The 26,273-nt window shown below is 38.4% G+C and overlaps 1 protein-coding gene across 2 annotated transcripts in view; it reads left to right on the plus strand.

Annotated features, from left to right (window-relative positions):
- Positions 1–26,273, plus strand: part of MTMR12 (myotubularin related protein 12) — an 86,599-nt gene that overhangs the window by 14,289 nt on the left and 46,037 nt on the right. Inside the window, exons 2-8 of one of the 2 annotated variants that reach the window (XM_079144487.1) lie at positions 11,336–11,471; positions 12,603–12,663; positions 15,325–15,467; positions 16,885–16,957; positions 17,789–17,919; positions 19,449–19,542; positions 23,657–23,786. In XM_079144487.1, the coding sequence (XP_079000613.1) occupies positions 11,445–11,471; positions 12,603–12,663; positions 15,325–15,467; positions 16,885–16,957; positions 17,789–17,919; positions 19,449–19,542; positions 23,657–23,786 (659 nt within the window). In that variant the 5' untranslated portion in view covers positions 11,336–11,444. The remainder of the gene's footprint in view (positions 1–11,335; positions 11,472–12,602; positions 12,664–15,324; positions 15,468–16,884; positions 16,958–17,788; positions 17,920–19,448; positions 19,543–23,656; positions 23,787–26,273) is intronic. The other variant, XM_079144486.1, reaches the window with a different exon arrangement.

A 26,273-nucleotide genomic window follows, 5' to 3' on the forward strand; every position in this document is an offset into this window, starting at 1 on the left:
GAAATGTGAATTTTAAGGATCTAGTATAGGAAACTGGAAGGCTTCTAGGGTGTCCAGGTCTGGAACTCTGATGACAGATCTTGGTGAAGAACCATTGGGGGCCATCAGCCAAAAGTGTTGAAATATCTGGAGCAGAACTCATCCAGGGAACACAGGCCTTCTGAGGAGGTCAGAGGACCCTGCATTTAGAATGTTCAGAGCTCTTTGTTGAAATGAATTGGTATATATTAGAGATGAGGGTTGTTTTGCAACTCTTAGAGGAACTAGATAGGTAACTTGCATGTTGACTCAGACTCAGTGGAGCCCTGTGATTTGGGGCCCCTCCTCAGAAACAGAGAAGCAAGGAGATCAGATTGACAACTTTTTCTTTGTTGGGCCAGCTGTATGATGTTGGTTCCAGTAGGTGTGTCTTTTTTGGACCATAAACTTGCTGAAGAAAGGGTGACAGTTCTCGAACTCTCATATGTTGTCTGACATAGACATTGCTAGAAGGGGAAAGCTTCTAGCTCAGCATGGGTGGGGTTCTTAGATGTTATGGGAGTAGTAGTAGCTGCACATCCTGGGAATTGTTGATATTCACGGTGGGAGTCAGAACAGATGTAGCTCCTTTTGATCTATGGGGTAAAGCTTAAGGGAATTGAAAGACTTATTTTTTATGCTCTTATCCTCTTTTTAAAGTAAAACAAGCAAACAAAAAGAGTAGCCATAACATTTAGGTAAACATTGAAATACAAAATTAACAGCAACAAAAGCCTAACCCTGGTCCTACCCCTCTAATAGAACTAGTCTTCATTTGCGTCATGCCTCTATTCTAATTGAATCTAGTACGCTGAGATATCCTAGTTTTAAAAACTTGGACATGCTATGTCTCCAGCAGATTTTGCCTTTCTTTTGTGCCATAATAGCAAGCTTTGTGAAAACTAAATGGAATGGCAAGAGGTGCTACGCAGAGACATAGTCCATTTTTAACTGACAAATTTGTTTGAAATTTGTGAAGCTTTAAAATGAGCTTAGTGTTTGAGAAATCTGTTAGTCTAACCAGTAAAACCAGTTCTTCTTGATTATTAAATCACTATACCTTTTCTTCCTTTTTTTCCTACACATTTAACATGATAGTTAATGAGGTTGGCTTGGAATTAAGAAAATTTGTATGTATTTTTAGCTGTTAATGGACCTTTGTTTTATTTTTTATATGCGATGCTGAGAATCGAACCCAGTGCCTCACACTTGTTAGGCAAGTGCTCTACCACTGAGCCACAACACCAGCCCCAAGCATATGATATATCACATTTCACAGCTGTGGAAATTAGATTTGCCACCATTTGCTGATTAGGCAGTTGGCAGGGAGCAACAGACTTGAAAGATAGCAGGATAGAAGGAACAAAGCGTAAGGGGGATTCTGGTCCCCTCTTGGAAACTAAGTGATGGTTTAAGAAACAAGGGTATTCCTTCATTCTTCTCTCCCCCCCACACCATCCCTTGTTATATATTATCATGCACTTATCAAAGAAAACATTCAGCCTTTGTTTTTTGGGCTTGGCCTATTTCACTTAGCATGATATTTTCCAACTTCATCCATTTACCAGCAAATGCCATAATTTTATTCTTCTTTATGGCTGAGTAATATTCCATTGTGTATATATACCACAGTTTCTTTTTTTTTTTTATTTTTTCCCTTTCTCCGCCACCCCTCCCACCCCTCTTTTTCCTCTATACAGTCCTTCCTTCCTCCATTCTTTTTTTTCTTCATTTTTAAAAATTTATTTATTTTAATTAAAAATCATAAATTTACACAGGGCAATATTGTTTGATTCATTGTTATTTTTCCCTTCCCCCCACCCCTCCCACCCCTCTTTTCCCTCTAAACAGTCCTTCCTTCCTCCATTCTTACCACCCTCCTTTCCCTAACCCTAAACCTAACCCTAACCCTAACACTAACCTCTCCTACCCCCCATTATATGTCCTCATCCGCTTATCAGGGAGATCATTTGTCCTTTAGTTTTTTGAGATTGGCTTATCTCACTTAGCATGATATTCTCCAGTTTCATCCATTTGCCTGCAAATGCCATAATTTTATCATTCTTCATGGCAGAGTAACATTCCATTGTATATATATGCCACAGTTTCTTTATCCATTTGTCAATTGAAGGGCATCTCGGTTGGTTCCACATTCTAGCTATTGTGAATTGAGCTGCTATGAACATTGATGTGGCTGCATCACTGTAGTATGCTGATTTTAAGTCCTTTGGGTGGTGGAGGACAGAAAGATAGTAGAATGAAACAGACCTCATTACCCTATGTATATGTATGATTACATGAATGGTGTGAATCTACATTATGTACAACCATAGAGATGAAAAGTTGTACCCCATTTGTGTACAATGAATCAAAATGCAGTCTGTAAAAATAAAAAAGATTTTAATAAAAAATAAAAAAAAAAAGAAACAAGGATGTTACAAAGGCACTTGGTTGAATCATCATTGGCTGCTGGACAAATTGGCTATGAGATCCAGGGTTGTTACCCTGATGCAGTTCTCTTTGGACAGCCTTCATACATGGCAGTCTTAAAGGGAATGCTCTTTCTCTAGTAGCTTACAATGTGTACTGCAAAATAAACAAATAAAACCTCTCGTTACTTAAAATTGTTATCAATCAAATGATTCAACAAAATCTGTTTTGTTTGTTTGTTTTTTAGTATGAGAGATTGAACCCAGGGCTTGGTGCATCTAGGCAAGTGCTCTGCCACTGAGTCACATCCCCAGCCCTTAACAAAAATTTTGAGTACTTATTAAGTGCAAGACACGTATTAGATTCAAGGGACAAATATCTGCCCCCAAAGGGCTTATAGATGGTGGGAGATAGATTTAAATAATTACTTCAACAAATATGAAATTACAATTATGACAGAAGTTACAGGGAGAAACCCATGAGGCCGTCAGAACCTGGTAATGGCCTTAATGAAATGATTCTTGACCTGAGATCTGATGGCTACACAAAAAATTCACAGGACAAGGGCTGGGGATTAGCTGGGTCTAGCATAGGCAAGACCCTGGGTTCACCCCCTGTTTTTACCACAGGGCAAAGAGAGATTCAAGAAGGCATTCCAAGTAGAAAGAACTGCCTGTGGAAACAACCCAGTGTGGGAGAGTACAAGGCAGCACAAGGCAGTATGAAGGGCCAAAACAGAGATGAAGGAGGGGATGGTAGGGGACCAACCTGAGAAAGTAAGTATGGGCCGGACTGTGTAAGGCCTCGGAGGCCACGTCAAGACATGGTCTCATCCCATGAGTACGCCAAAACAAACCATTCCAAAAGGGTCACTCCTGCCTGAAGAGAGAGAATGGATGGGGAGAATACAGATGCAAGCAGACCAGCTGGAACGCCATTGCAGTGGTCTGGGAAGAGAACATGCTTGGAGTGGAGTGGTGCTGGTGAACGTAAAAGAAGCTCATGGGTTACAGATGCTTTTAGTAGAGGGTATTGATAGGAGTTGGGGAAGGACTGGCTGTTGAGGATGAAATAGGAGGAGGTATAAAGGGGAACTCAGAATGACCTCTAGACCGACCGTATGCTCTTGGAGGAAGGCACAGATTCTTCCGGCAGCACATAGCTATCTTTTCTGTGGGTGGAGCTTCCCTGGAGTGCAGTGGATCTGCCAGTTCTCCTTGAACTCTTCAGGGTCAGTTGGGGTGAGAACCTAGAAACTGATGCTTTAGGGAAGACAGTGGAGTAAGTCAAAAGAATAACTCTTTGAACAGGTGTGGATGAAACCCCAAGGTTCTGTTCCCCGTGCCGCTGGCCAGTGTCACTTAGGTTTATTACTTGTGAAGGGTAAGTGTACTTTCCCCTCAGCTTCCTTTGACCTCTCCATGGTGCTCTTTGAGGTTTTGCCTGGTAATGCTTGTTTTCTTCTGGTTTGAGGGGTGTCTAGCTAATCATTCTGTCTTGCTTCTCCTCTTTAACTTTATTCCTCCTTTCCACGTAAGAGGCTTTACAACATCTGACACGCACACAGCCAGGATACCTGGGCTTGAATTCCACCTCAGCACGAGCAATTGGTATTTTCATCTGTAAAATGGAGATGTTTGTGGATATAATAACTCTACTTCAGAGATTTGCTGTGAGGATTAAATGAGCTGATAAGTATAAAACTCATTAAACAATGCTTGGCACTTATGACTCAACAAATGTTTATTGTTCAGCTCTCTACCATAGGGCTGGCTCTGTACCCACTTTGGAAAGAGGGCAGTAGACTTTGACATTCAGAGATTGGATAGATGTAATTTCTGCAATCCACAAGCAATCCCCAAGTCAAGTTGTAGTAACTTATAATGTGCTAAGGCAGAGATTATATTTACTCATTCAGTTGTGAATGTCAAGTTGCACAGCCTGGAATCATTTGTCTAGTAAATTTGCTGATGAAGACAATAGCTTATATGCCATCAGAAAAGCAAGATCAGGAGTAGGATGCATATGTGGAAATTTCATTTTGTTCTGGAACCAACTTAGAAGTCCACCTCCAGGACTCAGCTCATCCAGATGTGGACTCTTCTGTACCTTGTTAGTATCTACCTCCTTTTTCTTCCCGACAGCTATGTTCATTCTCCCAAGATCAACATGCAAAGGATGGTACAACTATTTTAAGAATATTGAAATATTACCTCCCTATTTGTTAGTTCCTTCTTTGTTTTTCTTGTAGAATTAAAAAACCTGTTGTGAAACACTGGGTAAAGAGACTATAGAACATTGCCAGTAAATACTCTTCATTCTGTCCCTCCTACTACTCCCTACCAAACATCAGGTAACTTTTGAAAACCGAATTAAAAGAAAATTTTCAATTAAATATTTTCAAGGGTGGATTTCTTTTTGTTTTCTGTTTGCATAGCCTGGTTTGTTGGAGTTCTTTTTAGCCCCTAGGTTATTTATCTTCTTAGGACTGGTGTATATTTTAATTTGGGGGGTGGTGGCTTATGGTATTGATGTTGGTTAATTATATATAAGAATTGCATAGTTTGTAAATTTTTGAAGTGTTAACCAAAAAGGGTTAGATATCAGTGATGATTGAGTACAGTGTCACACCTTAAATTCTAGAGTTTAATTACTTATATCAGTTTTTATTTTCAATTTATTATCAATTTATAGCAATTGGACCTTTTTGCAGTAAAATCAATAGTAGTCAGGCATGTTGACATGTGCCTATGATCCTCACTGCTCGGGACATTGAGTCAGGATGATCGCAAATTTGAGGCCACCCTTAGCAACTTGAGGAGACCGTACCTTAAAATAAAAAACAAAAACAAAAAGCTGGGTATAGCTCTATGGCAGAGCACCCATAGGTTCAGTCCTGAGTACCAAAAAAAAAAAAAAAAAAAAGCCATTAATCTCTACTTATGGTGAGTTCAAAGTATGTTCTTTGCAAAATATAAAATCCAAAATGATAAGAGCTAAGTCACTATGGACTTCTAGAAAACCATCCTATTAACAGAAAAATTCCATTTATTTTTCTATGGCTGTAGCTATTCCTGTGTAGTCAAAGTCTTATGGAATTATGGCCAACTTGGGTATTGCAGGTTTTGTTTCTAATTCACAGAAAAAAAGAATCAAGAGAACTCTTGAGTAGAGTTAGTTTAATTTAATGTGGAAAACAACTGTGGGAGAAAAGTTATTGTACTTATGTGACAGAACCTTGAATAATTACATCTCTTAAGTAATGTATTTAAATTCTTTGTTTACTCATGAAAGGAAAGAAGAAAATGAAAGAAAAACAAGAAGCAGCACAGACTGCTGTGTTCGACAGTTATAACAGTTCCATTTACTGAATATGTGTGCTAACAGCTTGAAGCTTTTCTATTAGTTGGGACTTTCTCCATTTTACATAGGAAGAAATTGAAGCTTAGTTTAAGTGACATGCCCAATCATGTCTGTAGGCACTAGAGCCAGATTTGTACTGTGGTCCCCAAATCTGTATTACTTCTGTTTTTAATTCATGCACAGAAAGAAGATTAGAACGATATGGGGAAAGGCAGAAACTTAAATTATTGGTACTGTGCTGTATTTAAAATACAACTTTTTATTCCAGTGGCTTGGGAGGCTGAGGCAGAAGTTCAAAGCCAGTCTCAGCAAAATTGAGGTGCTAACCAACTCAGTGAGATCCTATCTCTAAATAAAATACAAAATAGGGCTGAGTTTGTGGTTAGGTGGAGCGCTTGCCTAGCCTGTGTTGAGGCACTGGGTTCCTCAGCACCACATAAAATAAAATACATAAAGTTATTGTGTCCATCTACTAAAATAAAAATATTTTTTTGAAAAAAAGGTAAATTTTGTTTTAAGATACACATGGCCTACCACCCAATATGTAGATGCAAATACATTTTTCTCCCTTAAATTTTCTATTTAGTGGAGAAAAGAAAGAGTATTAAATGTTCATTTTAGAAAAATAGGGCAACTTTGAGGAAATGCAGTGTCTGGGTTTTGTCTTTTTTATACTTTGGTGCCAAAATGCAATGGAAAGAAATTGTGTTTTGGAATTTTCAGGGATCTTGAGGGGTAGTGCCTGTTAGAATTTGTTCCTCTGCTTGATGAAATTCACCTGACAACAGAATTTCAGTTTTTGACTGAAAGCTGTTGATTTGAACATTTATAAGCATTTTGACCTATGGGAGTTTCTTTATAACCCCCCACCCCTCACCCCCACCTGGTTCTTAGGGTTATTGGTCTTTCTGGTAGGGAGGACCCTTTTCTGCCTTTTGTGAGGTGCCCTCAGGTCCATTGCACTTTTAAGAAGATGTGAACTTGGTAAGAAATCAGAGAACTGATTTTTGGAGAACCAGTGGAGTGAAAATTACCAGTATGCCTCTTGGTCTTTTTATCCGATCCTTAGGAGCTATAGCTGATTTCAACGTCTATGTGCTTTTATCCTGTATGTGGCAGATCCTTGTACAGTGAAGTGTAGTTCTCTTAAGGGATTTCTTCCGATTTGTTCTAATCAGTTTTGCAGTAAGACTGGTTCAACTTCTACAAGCAATGATTTTCTCATTTGTAGTAGGGAAATGAGACCATGTTTCGTAGAACTGGTACACACCAGAAAGATTGTTAGTTAGGATAGGGCTTGAGGTAATACTTGACTAGTAACTTGTTTTTCCTCTAAAATATAAGGCGAGTTATTCATTTTCTTTGAACCTCAGTTTCCTCTACATAAAAATGGAGGTAATACTAGAGTTGGTGTGAGAATTAATGAGATACTAATGGAGAGTACTTATCTTGCACAAAATAGAAACTTACTAATTGTTGGCTATTATCATTAGAATTAAAAGCATTCAGTTGTAGTGGAATCATTCTGGCAAACAGATTGTGGAGGACTTTGATATCTGTTTTGTGCAGAGTTGGACACGTTTTTATTACTGCTCAGAAGTCTTTTGACTTATGATTTTGGGCAGTATTCCAAATAGGTGAGGTGGCCATACGATCTAGGTTTGGAATGAATAGGGTCTTGGTATAGTTGATTTAGTTGCTTTTGAGGCAGAGACTTGCATGTATTTGATTTGGTTATTTTTCTTAGACTTTCTTCAACAGCTGTGTACGCTTTTCTGACCTTTCCTTTCCTTGTCTGCAGTGCTGAAGGAAGTCAGATGAATCGCAGTCACTTAAGCTAAGCTTCAGTTTCCTCCTATGTAAAATGGAAAAAGTCCCACCTCATAGAAAAGCTTCAAGGTGTTTACATATGTGCTATCAGGAATCTTGGTGGTTTTTCTGTCATTTTCTTCCAATGTAAAATTATCTCATGCTTAATAAAATATTGGCTCCTGGATGACCTAGCTGCTTTTTGGGGTTCCCCTTTTCTCTATCAGATCGATTTTTGGTCAGCAGCTTGATACCAACATTAAAACATATTTAACCTTGTTCTAGGGAAAAAGAGGAATCAGTACTTCTAAAACAAATGCCAAGCTTTTCAGGCATCTGATAGAAAGAGGGTGAGTGGGAAAAGGTCACTTTGCTTCCTCCTTTTTCCTTTCAGAAAATGCTCTAGGTGACAGGTATGCTCAAGGATGAATATCATACATTTTGTGACTGATCTGCAATGTTAAGAATGGAAACCCATTTCTTATCCTTCCTGCTCTTTCCTTTCCTTCCTTTCCCATCTTTCTTTTCTTTTCTTTCTTTCCTTTCTTCCTTCCTTCCTTTCTTTCCTTTGTTTCAGGACAGGAAGCATTTGGTGAAGATCAAACCTAGGGTCTTACGCATACTAGGCAAGCACTCTACAATCCTAGCCTTTCCTTTTCAGTTTCTAGTGAGGGAAAGGCACCAAGCATGCTGCCTCCCTCTAAACATAGATACTAAGACTCACACCATATTGTGAATTCAACCATGCACAGCTCTCTTGTGCATCACCTCACAAAGCAGGCAGAACAGCTCTTCATTTTGTTATTCCAGACAGGACACTGATACCAGGACACTTGCCCAAGATGTTCCTGATGTCTCTGTCTAGGAGCACTCAGGTTCCTGATTTAGTCCAGTGCTTTTTCCTGAAAGATGTTTGAGATAATAAATAATATATGCTTAATTTACTCCCCTGATTAGAATCCTTCAGTAGCTCCCCATTGCCGGCAGGATTAAGCCCAAACTCCTTAAGATGGCCCACGTATTCCTTTAGGCTGTACCTATACCAGCCATACTTCTCACCTCTCTTGCAACATTACCTGCCTTTATAGGTGTTTACAACTTCTCTTTTCTTTCCTCTTCTTTCTGTGCACTTATTAAAATTCTTTACATTCTACGTGTGCCATTTCTTCTTTTTTCTTTCTTTCTTTCTTTTTTTTTTTTTTTTTTTTTTTAAGCAGTACTGGGGATTGAACTCAGAGTTTCATCCAAGTGCTCTACCTCTGAGCTTCATCGCCATCCCTTTTCATTTTGAGATGATCCCACTAAGTTGCTAAAGCTGACCTCAAACTTTTGATCCTCCTGCCTCAACTTCCTAAGTACCTGGGATTACAGGCATGTTCTCCATACCTGGCTTCACAGTGTCATTTTCTTAGAAGGACTGGCTTGAATAGTTACCCTCTTTTTTTCCCCTCTCTTGGCCGTTTTACTGATACTGGATCCAAGTCTGTCCGCTCACTGCTCAAAAGCCAGTACTCTAGATGTGTGAGTAGGAAGGAAGGAAATCAGGCTTATTCAAGGAACGGCAATGAGAAATGAAGGGGACTTTTGTCCTGAGAGCACCATCTTAGGGAACTTGTGTATACAAAAGGGCTTTAATAGGGAGGTACAGTGGAACAGACAATGGGCAGAAAGACTGTGTGCTGAGTAGGGTCTTCCCATCATCCAGGGCACAGTGTCTTTTGTTCTTAGACCAAAACATTGCAATTGACCTTGACCTGCTGGGGCTAATTCCTATACTTCTTTAGACAAACGTTACTTTTCTGTAAGTTAAGCATCATCTTTACACATTCTGATATAATCAGAAGGTCAACAGATGTTCTTAGTTCTATAAATCTAAAGAAAGATTATTTGTCAGTTAACATCTTAATTATTTAGGTACCACTTTCCTTTAGAATTTAGAGTTCTAGACAAAAAGAGGGGAAGCAAAAATAACTCTGCTAAGTACAACTCCCAAAGGACCAGCCACTGTTAAACTACAATTAGGTGCCCCTTTTTTGTGCTGCCATAACCTCATATTTATGCTTTGCTAGAGCACCCATTGCATTATATTATTATTATAAAGGTATTTGGTATTGTTTGTTCTCCCTGCTGGACTACAAACTCCTTTTGTCTTTGGGTGCCTGGTACTAAGCACTTGCTAACTTAAATTACATTTGTCCCTTACAAATGACCTTCTGCCTGTCCATTTACAAATGTCAGCTTCCTTTAGAAGTATAGTGTGTTCTGCTTTAAGAATATATGACTTAGTTTAGAAATTACAAAGCTAAGAATGAAGTGAATTTTTTTTTTGTTAAATATTGTGTTTTTTTTTTTTTTTTTTTTTTTTTTTTTTTTGCAGTGCTGGGGATCAAACCCAGGGCCTTGCGCTTGCAAGGAAGCACTCTACGGATTGAGCTATCTCCCCAGCCCAATATTAAGTTTTAAAGTCACTTTCTGCCTGGTGTATGTTTAGCAGGAGGGCATTGTATACCTCTACATCCAGGGCTTATGGTGGGAACATGGTGGTAGCAGCCAGGGGTGTTGATATCAGCTGAATAATGGCAAAATCCTATGAGGGATTTCCTGTTCAGGTGCTCCATACATCATACCCTCACCCAGAGCCCATGTACTTGAGGCAGTAGATGCTACTTTGGGGACTTTTCTCTGCCAGTCTTACTCCAGAGGTGATAGCTATGACATTAGATTCTCATCCTTGAGGTCTGGATATATTGTACATTGTCATATTGGGTGACATGATTCTAGTTATCTCTAATTTCTTATTGTTAGTTCAGTTGACCTAAGTCAGTGTATTTGTTGACAATTTATACCAACAAGATAATTTATGATAAAGATACAGGTATAACTCATGGAACTATTTTGAAGTTATGCTTGTGCCTTACAGAAACCTGGAAGCCATGGAATCTGGGCCTTTATTATTTGTGTTTCATTCTCTGCAGAACAGCTTTATCTCCTTCCCCATATTCATCACTCAGTTTACAAGTCTGCCGTTTAAGTAGCCAGCTTGATTAACATTCGTGATCCTTCATGTAAATTAATAAGTAAGATAAAATGATTAGCCCCATATTTGTGGTACCACTATCCTTGTTAGTTTTGTGCAGGTGGCTCACTACAGAGGATTGTGGGAGCTGGTACCATGGTTTGGGGAAAGGGAGTTTTGGGTAGGACAATCTTAAAAGGTATAAAGGTATCCCTGGGTATTTTTGTTTCTGAAATGTTAAGAAAGAATTTCACTAACCATTTCAAGAATTAACCTAGGTAGTTTTAAGTTAATATGAAAGATATACTTCTGTTAATTTAACAGTAGGCTAGTTGTCTCCATGCTGGCTCCAGGGTTTATACTGAGTCCCAAGCACTAGTCAATATGATCTCTGTATTTTTTCAACAGTTGCTTAAATTTAATGACTAGCTTGCTTTCTTCTAAGAGAATGATGATGAACCTGTTGAAAATAATTGTGCTTTAATTTAGTTCTTTGTCAGTGATAGATAATGAAAGTCCTTAATGAGAATTTTTAAATACCAAACACACAGTAGTATTTATATATGCAATAATAGCTCCTCTGTGTCAACCCTAATGCAATGCCTCAGAATCAGCAGGGGAGCTTTTCATAAACCAAAGGCCCAGTCTGCATCCCTAAGCTTGTGGTAGAGTGGGTCTGAGTGTCTATGTATGTAACAGGCTCTCCAGATGACCTAATATGTCCCAAGTTTGAGAAGCACTGCCCCAGAGGGACTTGATTTGTGGCCATCTCCTGGAATGGAAATCACAGTCACCTTCACAATAGACCATGCTCTATATGGGTTTTCTGGAAAAGGTTTGACATTCCATTTAAGAAGGACTATCTAATCTCTCCCTGCCTCAGCAATACCCAAGTTTCTTCTAATTCATTCTGAACTAACAAATTAAAAAAAAAAACTTATTATACCTATATCCTTCTACCAGAAGTAAAATAAAATGATCCAGTTTTATTTGTTGACAAAACTTGTGTCTTCTAGAATTTTCCAATTAGGGTTGGATTGATTGTGTTCCTGTGGTGCTATTTAATGTGTTTTTCTGTCCCAGTGTTTCTTACTAATTAGTAAATTGCCATAGATATCAAGCAGTTTGAGATTAAATATTTTGGCAAGAATACTTCATAGAAGGTATGGTAGACATCATTAAGAGGCCTACCATGTTCTCTCATTGTTGTCTTAATAACCGTTTATGGTCATTACTTTGGAAGCATCATTCATTAAAGTTTGCTAATTATCTTTGAATATCCAATAAATACTAAGCCTGAAATAGAGGAACTTGAAGATATATTTATTGAGAAACAGGCACAGAACAAAGCCTTGATTGCCCAGTAGGTGATCGCACCCTTTGGCACTCACTGTCTTGTGGTTTTAGATCACTTACAATGGGCAGTGAAAATTCCAGCTCTCTTTATTGAGCCCTGGTATGCTATAGAATAGGTGGATCTATACTGACTAGGTACAGTCATATTTTCCTGTTTTTGTCTTCAAGCCTTTTGTATATGTCAGTTTTCTCTCAAGAACACACGATCTTTTGCTTTCAATCCTTGATTCTCACTGGATAGAGGGCAGTCACGCTGGGATGTGTCTTCTATTCTCTGTCTCTGTGTACTTTGTTATGTGTTACCGCAACTTGTTCCTTTACATAAGGGTTGCCTACCCCTGCACTTATGCTTGGGACAACTGATAGTTTTCAGTCCTAAATAATTAGTTTAATACCTTGATTATCACTAACTTTTGTAATTTTCTGTCTTCCTTTAGTTAAATACATGTTTTTAACAAGTAGCTTGTCAAATAAAACTCATGAGGGGTATATGGTTTTAGTGTGTATTCTATAAACATGTCTTTATATTATTAAGAATCCTTAAAGAAGAATATTATCCTTTGCTCTTCTTCTTCTTCTTCTTCTTCTTCTTCTTTTTTTTTTTTTTTAGGAAATTCACACAAACGAAAAGGAAGTAACAGAGAAGGAAGTAACTCTTCACTTGTTGCCAGGTAACAGTAATGTTAGCATCATACTTCCAGTACAACTCAAAGCCATGATAAATTACATCATTTGCTATATATAAACTCCTTTGTTTTTATCCTTTGGCATATAATAGTAATGAGTTAGACAAAGATATGAATTTCTATAGTTCAGTAACTGTACACCTGGCTCTGAGTATTGTACTATCTGGAAAAAAATCTTTCTTGTTTCCCTTTCCCCAAAGCTGATGAAAATAAACTTGGGAAATTCTTACCTCTTTGACAAGCAAATGAGGTTGTCTTACTTGGTCCCATGCAGTATTTGTGGTCTCTAGTCAAGAAAATCCTAGTCCTTGCTGCCCAAGTCTGTAGCTGCCCATGGACAGTGTAGCTACCCATGCCTCCTAGGGCAGGTGCTGGTAGACGGCCTCACCTGTCCATCTTTGCTGGTATGTCTGAGAGTGGGTCCTAGGGATACTGGGGTTTACCAATCCTGGGGCCACTGGGGCTTTGCTCTGAGGTCATTCATTATGAAGGACCCTGGATTGCTTGAATATTTTTGAGACAGGAAAGAGTGGTAGTAACTTAAGTTAGGTTTTATCACTTTTGAGTTCAGGAAAAAAACTATTTGGTGAAGTATCCCCTGCATTTATGGAAATGCCTGTCAGCTATATATTCTTTTTCCATTTTTTCCCAATTCAAAATAACTTTTTAAAATAAAAATTTATGTGCATTTCCCCAAAAACAATAGAGACCTCATTCTGGTATTTTTTAATTTTGTTCCAGTTTGTCCAGGGGATAGGAATATGTACAAGTTTCTGACTGATCCACGTTATTTGTTAAAACATATTAGAATCCTTTAACTTTTTTTCTTTTTTTTAATAGTGCATCTTAATTATACAGAATAATGGGCTTCATTACAGCATATTCGGACTTGCATATAACATATTTTGATCATTTCTACCTTTTTTTTTAAAGTTTTTAAATTTCAAAGACTTTTTTCTATAATGTTGATTCGTATCTCCTGTTGTTTTTTCTTTTCTTGGGCTTATAGATTCTGAAATTAACTTCTGTTTTTGTTTTGATGTTATATATCTTTTCCCTTTTTCTGGCTTACTAGATGGTCTCTTCTAGGTGTGCAGCTGTGAGTTCACAGTTAATTTCTCTGAGCCTCAGTTTTCTAAAGTATACTAAGATCCTTTCCAATTCCCAACTCTCATGATTCAAGAGTTTATATCAGGTGCAAACAAGGTGGTAACCATGGTGCAGCTTGCCATGTCTATGGAGTGTCTCACCAGGAATGTTCTAATAATGACTACATGCTGATTTCTGGGCTCCATAATAAATATGGTAAGGGGCTAACCTGGTCTTGAGGAGAGCCTCACTGATAAAAGCTATTGCACATTAGAAGTTGAAGCACAGGAAACTTTGCTCACGTTTTCCACCTTGAACTAAGTTGTGACATTTTTTCTCGGACTATTTTAAACCCAAATGAGACCCTGACTTCATTGTTTTCTTTAAACTCTGTGGTCTCTATAGAGGCCGTCCTAATGACTGAGCCATCTTCCAGTATTTCCTTAGTGTTTCAGCTGGGGTCAGTTAACCCCTTGAAAGATAAAAAAAGAAAATGCTGTAATATGTGCCCCTTGATTGTTTGAGTGTCTGATTCTTTGTTTTCTTATTGCAAGCTAGACAAAATGAATTTTCGGCCAAAAAATAAATTAAAAAATGGAGAAATCCTGAGGGAGATTCTGGGAGAAGATAGTTATCTGTTGAATGAGAAGAAAATTCCTTTTGTTGTTGTTGCAGAGTATTTACATTTTTTCATTTTCCCCACTTTCTTTTCTTTCCTGCCCTCACTGAGATATGCCAACTCTCATAAGTATCTCTGCTTCCATGGAGCAGAGAATATTTACCCATACCCCAGTGCTTACTTTTTAACTGTAAAGAAAAGTCTTGTATCCAGGAACTACAGCTTCTCATGTGGGCTGCATGCCTGCAGATAGAGCAAAAGAGGTGATACATGGAGAGAAAATGTTCTTAACTAAAAAAGAGAGGAAACTCACCCCCACGCACCCCCACTGGCCTCTGACCTCTTTTTATCCTCTCATCCTCCCAGTATGCAGCCAGAACAAGGTGGTCATGCTGTGGAAGGCTGCAGTGCCTCTTGTGTCTGAGGAAATCCTGGAGCTCTCACAGGAAAAGGGGGTGGGGTCTGCATCCAGGGCATGCTAGCAAGCTGCCCCAGTCTTTGCTCATATATTGCTGCTTGGAACCTCTGCTGGGGTCAAAGTAATAAAAATACTAAAATCTATGCTTGAAAGTGCAACTGAGATCATTACCACCTAATTAGACACTTCCATTATTTATAGTGAGAAAATTCCTGCCTTAAGATATCTCTGAGCCTTTTTTCTTTCTTTTTTTCTCCAGTGCTGGGGGTCAAACCCAGGGTCTCACGTATACTGGGCAGTTGTTTCCACAGCCTGTCTCTCAGTCACTTTGCTTTCCATACTGTGCTTCACGCTCTCTCCTAAATTTTGCAGTTCTTGACACTCTTAAAAAGTGGCACATTTTGAAGTGCTGCATTGTGTATGTGTTTGTCCTTATATAAATAGAGCAGGGAAAGCTCTTAATGTTTGCATACTGTGTTCCCTGTGGACCCTAAGGAGGACTTGCTTTGGTTTCCACCAGGTGAACAGCTGCTTTGCGAAGCCAGCACCGTCCTGAAATATGTGCAGGAAGATTCCTGTCAGCGTGGAGTCTATGGGAGACTTGTCTGCACAGACTTCAAGATTGCCTTCTTAGGCGATGATGAATCTGCATTGGATAATGGTGTATGTATGAGCTATGTTTGGAGGGAATGGAGTTGTGGCTCCATTGTTTCTTTCCTCAGCTTCTCAATTCCTCCACTCCCACTCCAATACATAATAAAAACAGAATACAGAAGTCTCATCACTTATCTGCTCTCTGCCCTTCAGGAGTTTGTTTCAGCATAGGGCCATTTAGAAATTTCCCACCTATCCCTCATGTCATGCTGGCTTGCTTTTAACTTCGAAGTTGACAAACTGTCAGTGTTTTCTTATTTTCTTCTGTATTTCAGCACAGTATAAATCACTCATTGAACCCAGGCACAATGGCACACTGGTGTAATCCCAGCAGGAGGATCAAAAGTTCAAAGTCAGCCTCAGCAAGTCAACAAGACTCTCAGCAACTTAGACCCTGTCTCAAAATAAAAACAAAAAGGACTTGGGATATAGCTCAATGGTTAAGTGCCTTGGCTTGAATCCCCAATATTAAAAAAGAAAAAAAATCAGTTAATCATTGAAATAACATGTCCCCAAAAGTACTACTTCCCCATGTTTTCCCTATTCTAAACTATTCCTCAAATTTAGGAACTAAGTTCAATAATGAAATGGATGGCAAGTGCAGCCTTTGAATTTGGGTCTACTTTATGTCTAATCTGAATCTAGTAGCAACATTCTTGTGAGACTTTTTCCTACTTATAAATGAGCAGTTGGGGAAGGAGAAGACTACCCATACCATTGGGAGAGCACCGTGTGGTAAGCCCAGCCAGGCTCCTCATGTCCCCAAATGTGCCAGCCATTCTGGACCTCCCTTGCTTTTTTTCAGTATTAGGGACTGAACCCAAGTTACTCTACCACTGAGCTATACCCCTACACCCCTAGCCCATTTTATTTTTTTATTTTGAGACAGGGTCTCCCTAAGTTGCTGAGACTGGCCTTGAACTTGTGATTCTCCTGCTTTAGCCTCCTGAGTAACTGGAATTATAGGCATGCACTAGCATGCCTGGCTCCTTCCTTGCTTCTTAAATAGCAGCATGGTTGCTGCTTCCAAGTCTGGTCTCTTTGCTGCTGTCCACTGTAGTGACTTAGTTCCCTCCTGTACAAAGACAGCATTCACCAGAAACTTTAATCTCCCAGTGTTTTTTTCCCAAAGCTCTCTCAGGTAACTTATTAGTCACCTCTTTGCATTTATGTGGAGGAACGTTTATCTGCTTGTCACTTGCCCATACTTCTCAAAGTGACTGTGTGGTTTGCCCAAGTTTGAAAAATCAATTCTTATGAGCTCTTCTTACATACTCAATTGTCCCTTTCCTAGGAATGTTCAGGTGCACTTCTCCATTTATTTCAATATTTGAGTGGAAAATATTTGAGTGGTGATTTACTCTGCTTATAAATGTCTAACAGTGCATAGAAAGGAGTCACAGTTATTTCCTTTTGACTCTTTTAGGAAACTCAGTTTAAGAATAAGGTTATAGGAGAAAATGACATTACACTCCACTGTGTTGATCAGATATATGGAGGTAAGGATCTCTTTTCACTTGGATTATTGCCAACCTTTGAATGTATAGTTAATAATGATGATAATGTTATTATAGCCTTTTATAGTAGTTACAGAAATATGTTCATATAAATTATCTTATTTAAGTCAGTTTTATGGATGATAAATTGAGATGTGAAGTAGCTTGTTTAGAGTTGCTTAGCTGGAGGAGCTTAGAATTTAGCTTGGAACCTGTTCTTTCTACTACTGCACACAAGGCCATTCTATGTTGATGTTGATCATACTGTTTGTTACCAGTATTAACTGTATAGGTTTCACTTTACAGGCTGATTTGTGAAGGTCTATTGTATTACATCAGAATGGTCTTTTCTGCTGGTTAAACAGGCCTCTCCTGCCAAGTCTCTCTCTGTTCCTCTTCTCCATTTTTGTGTTCAGGGCATGTCCAGAAGTCATTCAGTAGCCATTTATGATGACCTCAACACCAGTAGTGCTAAGTGGGTCCAAGTTCTGGGACAGGAAAAGGAGGTGTCAGGAGGGTCCTTAGCATAAACCTAGTTGACTGGCAGGAAAACTCGTCCCTATTGCTCCTTCTTCTATATTTTATGATATTGATTTTCAGAACTTTGTTTTCTTCAGGCCAGTGGAATCTATTCTGCTGATAGTGGCCAGTCCATTTGGGTCTTATGCTTGCTCCAGTGCAGTGAGGAACCCTCTATGTTCTCAGAGAATCAGAGCCCCTGCTGGGAGGGACTGGATATCTATTCTAGGAAGTTTTAGCAATCTGCCTTGTTATAACATTAACTTATTACTGTATAACATAATTTCTCTTCCCAATTTCACCATTGATCTGTAGTGTTTGATGAGAAAAAAAAAAGTCTCTTTGGACAACTGAAGAAATACCCTGAGAAACTCATCATCCACTGTAAAGACCTCCGAGTGTTCCACTTTTGTCTGAGATACACAAAGGAAGAGGAAGTCAAAAGGGTAACTAGTCGCATGTGTTCTAGGTTTTGTTTCCCATCAGGTTTTCCCCACTGACTCTAGTTTTTGCTTACATTGACTGAAGGTGGAGGGGAACCTTTCATTCTGTGAAGTTGAAATTGGATCATATGTTCTGTTTTTTGATACTGGGAATTGAACCCAGGGGTGCTTAACCACAAAGCCACATCCCCAGCCCATTTTATTTTTTATTTTGAGACAGGGTCTCTCTAAGTTGCTTAGGGCCTTGCTAAGGTTGCCGAGGCTGACTTTGAATTTGCGATCCTCCTGCCTTAGCCTTCCAAGCTGCTGGGATTACAGGTGTGTGCCACCACACCTTGTGGATCCCGTATTCTTTCATCAGAATGTGAGAGGGAATTGTGAAAAGCATGCCTGCATATCAGCTTGGCACATGCTATCTTTACTTCTTTAATTCATAATTTTTTAATTTCTAGAGCTGCTAAAAGGTGGGAGGTGATAAGCCAGGTTAGGAAGTAATTGGGAAAAGAGAAGGATGGGACAGGTCTAAGTTGTCCCTCTTCACCATCCTCCCTATCTCTGACAACCTGTTCTAAAGACAGTAGCACTGTCTTCCTATTCCTGTGAATAAATGAGTTACCTTTGGGAGGTAGCAGTTTTGCTTGAAAGGAGAAGGTTTGATGAACAAAGCTGAGTTACCAGGTGTGCCTTTGGAGACTGTAAACATAATTTTCTGGTTGTCACAGCAAATTGAAATCCATAACTGGGTGAAGTGAAAAGGTGGCTGTAGCAATTTGGTATTCATTATAACTTCCAAGATTTGTCTTATTAAGATAATGACGATCTCATACTTGTCACTCTTATGCGAAATAACATCAGGGGAAATTTAGCAAGAGTCTATTACATGTCTGTCTGTAAGAAGTCATGTACACATGCAGTTAATGGCTTCATTTTCTTTCACATAGTAGTGTGGTAGTTCAGGTAGAATGACAGACATGACTCCAGTACATATTCTGAGCAGGAAAAGAGTGGTGTAGATATGGAAAATGCAGAGAGAAGCCGGATTCCTCATTTTGAACAATGGTTTAGTCATCAATCAAAACATACTTTTATTTAGCATAGTAAACAGACATAAGGCACAATTGACTGATTTTTCATTTTCTAGAAGATTCTAAAGACCACAAGTGGGTCAGAAAGAACAGCTAAGGATCTTGGCTATTATCTGATATCACTTATAAGTCTTCAACATGTCAGCTATATGGAGTAGCTGACTTTAATATGGCACTTGAGTTTTTTAGCACTTCGTTTTTGAGAAATTTGATTATGTTGTAAAATTTTTCCCTAGAAATTCAGAGCTCAGAAAGTCTGACAAAATAATATTCTGTTGGTCTTGCATTATTCTAAGAACTAAGTCATAGATCCAGACCTCAACAAAGATTACTACGTTGTCCCTAGAGCCCCATTAGCATGACTGAGAACCTAGATGACTTGGCTCCTGGCTTTCTTAATGTTTATCTGTTAAAACATAATTATATCCGTTGGTCTATTCTTTCTAGATTGTCAGTGGCATAATTCATCATACCCAGGCCCCTAAACTTCTTAAGAGATTATTTCTGTTTTCCTATGCAACTGCTGCACAAAACAATACAGGTAAGCATCTTCTGGGCTTTAATTAGAGGGTGGGCAGTGTCCTTCATATTTTTACCTGTTACTGTGAGGAATTTTTTTTTCCTCTCCTCTAGCAGTTGGTCATCTCTTATTTGGGTGATTCATTGAAAATGTTTATATGTTTTTTCTATGATTTTTTTTTTTTGGTATTGAACCACTGAGCTGCATCCCCAGCCCTTTTTATTTTTTGAGACAGGGTCTTGCTCAGTTGCTTATAGGGCATTGCTTAGTTGCCAAGGCTGGTCTCCAACTTGCAATTCTCCTACCTCAGTTTCCCAGGTCAGTGGGATTACAAGCATGTGCTACCATGTCTGGCCTTTTCCAGTGATCTTTGCTTAACTTACCTTTTAGATTTGTTTACTTGCTTTTTGAAGTGAATTGTCTGGTTGCTTTTTATGAAAAGTAAAAGCAATACATTATACTAGGAATGTGAGATTAAAGGAAAAAAAAAAAAACCAACAACACAAAACTGAGACAAGTTTAAAATAATCCTATTTGTCCCTGGATTCTTTTTTCTTTTTTTCTTTGAAAATAACGCTGTTTAGCCCTGGCTTCTTTTAAATATATTTTATTTCATTTCATAAGATTCTAGAGAATGTCTTGCACTCTTAAAAGTTTTTAAACAACCAGAACTTGTTTTATAGCAAATATTTTGGGGAAAATAAGACATTTGTACATAAGAAAAATTCCTTCAGAAAGCTGTTTTGATAAGAGAAAACATAAAATCACAAATATTTTCCATTTAGTTTTCATTTAGTAAGAATTAGTAAGAAACCCTGGCCATCTGAATTAGCCATTAACAATGCCTAGCATTGGTTGTGTCTTTGTAGAAGTCTTTTTCCTTTTCCAGTTCTTTTTCCTCAGTCTGTTCACTTGCTGTGCCCATTACTCTTACCATGAAGTTGATGTTTACTGATCCTGAATCCCATATCCAGGGAATGGCAGGTTTTTTAAAAGCATATATATAGGGCAGGGAATGTGGCTCAGTGGTAGACCACTTATCCAGCATCTGTGAGGCCCTGAGTTCAATCCCTAATGTCAAACAAACAAAACCCACTAACATATAAAGCTTTCTGGACTTCAGAGTTGCTTTGTCACAAGCCTCTCATTTAGTAAACATTTATTGAATGATGCTGTGGGCCAGGTCCATGCAGACATGGAGGAGAACAGGACTATATCCAGTCCTCAAGGAGTACACAAATAGGAGAGGAAGCTGAGACATGTGTCCTCTTGTGGACATGCCCACCCTCTCTGAGGGAGGCAAAAGATCAGAGAGAAGGCTATGCCTGAATAAGTAGTAGAGGTAGAAGTTGGTAGGAGCATCTAGTAGGCTTAGAGGAGTGCAAAATTGTAGCTGTCTGAGAGAGCATGTTGCATTTTGGGAACTTGATGATTTAGATGAAATGATGCAGATACAGGTTTTGGTGTCTGTCCCACCAAAAGATCAAATCCTTGCCCATCTACTTTCTGATCTGGGAATGACAGTGAGCCCTCAGGACCTCCATTTTCTCATTTTAAAAACAGCAGTGTTAAAGCTTCTCTTGAAGTTTTGTGAAGATCAGAGAGTGTGAATTGCATGGCACATAGGGTGCAGGCATTAAGAATTAATTAAGGGGCTGCCATTGTAGCTCAGTGGTAGAGCACTTGCCTACCATGTGTGAGGCACTGGTGTTCTGTCCTCAGCACCACATAAAAATAAATAAATAAATAAAAGGAAGGTATTGCGTACATCTATAACTAAAAAAAAATTTTTTTAAAGTTAATTGAGAACTGGGATTGTAGCTCAGTGACAGAGTACTTGCCTTGCATATGTGAGGCACTGGGTTCGATTCTCAGCACTGCATACAAATAAATAAAGGTTCATCAACAACTATTAAAAAAATTAAATAAAAAGTTAATTGAGAGTAAAACTGCATGTCATTCAGAATGAATTCTGCTTGGAGAATTACATTGAAATACAATATACTTTGCACTAATATTAGTCTGAACATAATATTTGTCTCTTAATAAATTCTTTATGAACAACAAATCTTTCTGTATATACAGGTGCTGATTAACTACCTATCTGACTTATAGCCTATGACAATCTGAGGCATATAAATATGACTTTTTTTGTTGGTTATTATAATTCATATAAACATTTATTGGGCTCATATTTGAAAAATTGTACCCTATTTTTAGGAATTCTGCCTTTTGTATTCCAGTTCTTGGTCTGGACTTAGCATAGGATGACTTCCAGGCCTGCCTGCATGTTGATCAGCATGCCAAAACCCTTACCTTGATTGATCCTGGCTCTTCCATTACCTTCTGGTAGCTTTTTTTGCCAGAGGCCCAGGATATGAGGCATCTTTATTCTATTTTAATTCCATCTTTCTTCTCTCTTCCTTCTAACCTTCATTTTTTTTTAAATTAAAGGTTATAATTGACATATGCTACATGGCTAATTAGCTTCTTCATTGAATAGGGATTTTGTACAGGTGGGAGCTTTACCATCTGAATATCTTTCATTATTCCATTGCTTTATAATTCACAAAAGTGTTTTGAATGAAAGATTCTGAATGTCCCTGACAGGGCATTTTAGGGAAAGATTTTCCCATATTGCTAAGAACATTTCGTACTCTTACTTACTCTGCTAGGAGAATATTATTATTTCTTATATTCATGGGGAAGTTTTGTTTTTTTTTTTTTTTTTTTTTTTTTTTGCATTCATGCATTATGGAAATTTCCTGTACAGCTGCCTGGGTTTGAATTCTAGTTCTACACTACCTAGCTGTGTGACTTGGGCTAGTTATCTGACCTTTCTGTGCCACATCTGCAACATTGAGGAAATGACATTACTTATTGCATTACCTATCCTATAGGGTTGTGACTATTAAGTTAATAAAAGTACAGTATGCTCAGAACAGTGCCTGCAACATGCTGCATGGTGCTATACAGGTTGAATATACGTTACCCAAAATGCTTAGAATCAAAAGTAATAAACACATACTTAATGAAATAATCTTGGGGAGGGGACCCAAGTCTAAATATGAACTATATAAATATACTTTATACAAAGATAGTTTGATACAGTATCTTTAGTGCTCCTCTGTTTTGACTGTAACTCATCCCAGAAGGTCAGGTATGAAGATTTTCAGATTAGGGACATGCAACCTATATAAGCATTGTTTATTTGGTGTTTATTTTCACAGTGCTGGAAATTAAACCCAGGATCTCGAGCATGCTGAGTTAGCACTTTACCTCTAAGCTGCATCCCCAGCCCTAAGAATTGAATAGTGTCATCATCATTTTTGCCATGATCTGGTTTTCTTAAAAGGAGCAAGTGGGGTGTTTTATCAAAACACTTTTTTTTCCCAGTAGGATTGATTGTTTTTTTAGATGGGCAAAGATTATTTTGGTGTATGTCACCTTCAGCAAGCTGTGATGGCCCCAGAAAAGACCAAGGACACAACTGCCAGGCTGTAAGAGCAGTACTCCTGGGCATTTTGTTCTAGCAGTTAGTGACAGGACTGGATTAGGAGTGAAAGTACTTATCACCATTATGTAGCCCTTGGAGAACAGGCCCTGACCCGACCCTTACTATAGCTCTTTGGTCTGTGTGTGGCCTTCAGTAACACAGTGTTGAACTGGACAATCCTCTTACAGGCATTGCATCTTCAAACTGAAGAAGGGTTTACATTTAAGAATCTGACATGCTCTTTAAATCAGTTTACTGTATTATGCTCATATTGGTAGAACTAAAAATATTTCATACTTTAGTTTTGTCCAAGCCTGTCTTTTATTGTTTCACATGATCTTTTTGTTTTATATAAATTATCTCATAGTCAAATGACTGAAAATGGAGCTGTATATAAATTACTTTTGCAAGGAATAAAACATGAACAACTCCTTTCCTGCAATATAAAATGACAACCTCAGTCATAATTTAACTTAGACAAAAAATGGAACAAGGTTAGGATTAAGCAGTCAATTAGTTCTGCTTGGATAAAAATGGGCTTAGTGGTAGAAATTGGGGTCTGAGGATGTACTTCCACATAATTAAAATACCAGTGCTTCATGAAGAGATTTTATTGTCTTTTTAATTTTGTTTTATTAGCTACTGATCCCAAGAACCATACAGTAATGTTTGACACACTTAAGGACTGGTGCTGGGAGTTGGAACGGACCAAAGGCAATGTGAAGTACAAAGCAGTGAGTGTCAATGAAGGCTATAGAATCTCTGAGAGGTAAGCTCTCCTTGCTAGCCACACCACATGACATATAATTCATCCATCTGAAGTGTTTAGTGTTTATAAATTTATTGACAAGGTTGTATAACTGTCATCACAGTCCATTCTATAACATTTTCATCATCATCCCCCCAAATCTCCACATTCATTAGCAATCACTGTGTATTTCCTCTAAACATCTCTCCCCAGTCCTAGGCACCCCACTAATTTACTTACCATCTCTGTTAATTTGCCTGTTCTGTACATTTCATATAAATGGAATCATATAATATGTAGCTTTCATGACTGACCTTTTACATATAATGTTTTCAAAATTCATCCCATGTTTTAGCATATTATTAGAATTTCATTCTTTTTTATTGCCAGATAATGTTCCATGGTGTGGGATATACCACATTTTATTTATCCTTTCATTGGTTAATGGACATTTTGGTTATTTTTACTTTTCATCTCTTCTGAATAAGGCATTCACAACATTCTTGTATGTATGAATGTATGGTTTTATTTCTCTGTGGTATTTCTAGAAATTGAATTGCCAGAACATATGGTAACTATGTATTTAATTTGGGGGCAAATGCCAGACTATTTTCCATGGAGATTGTACCATTTTACATTTCCACTACCAGTGTATGGAGGTTCCTTTCTTCACACTAGCTTTTATATATCTATTTAACTTAAAATAATTAATTTAATTTTATTTTTTGTAGTACTGGGGATTGAATCCGGGGGTACTCTAAAACTGAAATACATCTTCAGCCCTTTTAAAAAATTGTGTTGAGGGCTAGGGATATAGCTCAGTTGGTAGAGTGCTTGCCTTGCATGCACAAGGCCCTGGGTTCAATCTTTAGCACCACAAACAAATAAACAAATATTTTGAAACAGGGTCTTGTTGAGTTGCCCAGTTTGTCTTCAGATTTTCAATACTCCTACCTCAGCCTCCTGAGTAACTGGAATTATATGCATGTGTCACTGTGCCTGGCAACTTTCATTTATATTTTTTTCATGGTGCTGGGAATGGAACCCAGGTCATGTACATGCCGGACAATTGCTCTACTGCTGAACTATATCCTGAAACTCTCAACACTAGCTTTATTTTTATTTATTTTATTTATTTTAATTTTTTTTTTTTTTTTTTTTGGTACCTGGAATTGAATTCAGGGACATCAACTACTGAGCCACACCCCCAGCCCTAATTTGTATTTTATTTAGAGACAGGGTCTCACTGAGTTTCTTAGCACTTCGTTGTTGCTGAGGCTGGCTTTGACCCCAAGATCCTCCTGCCTCAGGTTCCCGAGCTGCTGGGATTACAGGCGTGCACCACTGTGTCCAGCTTAGGTTTATTTTTTATTTTTTTATTTATTTATTTTTGCAGTGCTGAGGTTCAAACCCAGGGCCTTATGCATGCTAGGTTCAACACTGGATTTTAAAAGAAACTCTAAGCATCTCTTAAAATGAGTTTGTATCTTTTAGTCTTTGTTGCCAATATTGTGCTGAATGACCTAAGTGTAAAACTTAGAAGAATTTCTTAATTTATATTGTTTTTCTTTTATTGAGTGCTTCATTTATTCGTTCAACAAAAAGTTTGAATGCCTATATGATAGGAAATGTCCTAATTACTAGAAAGATAGTAGTCAACAAAGCGCCTGAAAACCTGTGTCCTCCTGGAGCGTTCCTTCTAGTGGGAGGAAGATGATGATAGAATAAAGAAGTGAAATATCGTATCATGGCTCAGCGGTACAGTGTGTATCTAGAATGCACATGTTCTTGGGTTCAATCCTTGGCACACACACAAAAAAAATTAAATTGGGCTGGGGCTGTAGCTCAATTGAGTGCTTCTTCCTAGCATGTGGGAGGCTTAGATTTGGTCTCCAGTACCATTGGAGGTGCGGAAGATAAGTGCCTTGGAGAAAAATAGATAGGACAAAGGGCTAGGGAGTGCTGGAGGTGTTGGTGGGGATGGTAGGTCAGGAAGGCCTCAGGAGTCAGTGACCTTTGAGCAAAGCCGTGAATCAAGTGAAAGATTTGAGTCTAAGAATGACTGGCAGAGAAGTGTTCTAGGTGGAAGGAACAGTCAGGGCAAAAGCTGTGTGAGCAGCAGTGAGGGGATGAGGGACAACAGAGTAACAAGTGAAGGAAAAAGCAGAGGTGAGGAGAGGAAAGAGGGGACAGTTGGATGCTTTCAGATGAACTTATCCTTTCTGACACTGAGAACAGTAAGAGAGTTTGAGCAGACGCAGCGAGTGATCTGACCTACTTTTTAAAAGGATGACTCTGCATAATCTGTTTTTAGAACTTGATTGTTATCATTTCGGAACATACTGCTTTGCACCCTGCTAATAATTTCATAAAATATTGTTTTTAGTGTTTTTTGTATTCATGATTCTGAGAGGCCTCTTTAGCAGGTCAGTTTAGATTTTGATCAGTCTCAGGCATTTACTGGGTGACACCCAAGCACAACACGACAGTGGGCGGCATATGGAGGAT

Source organism: Sciurus vulgaris (genome assembly GCF_902686455.1).
Source record: "Sciurus vulgaris genome assembly, chromosome: 6".
NCBI lineage: Eukaryota > Metazoa > Chordata > Mammalia > Rodentia > Sciuridae > Sciurus > Sciurus vulgaris.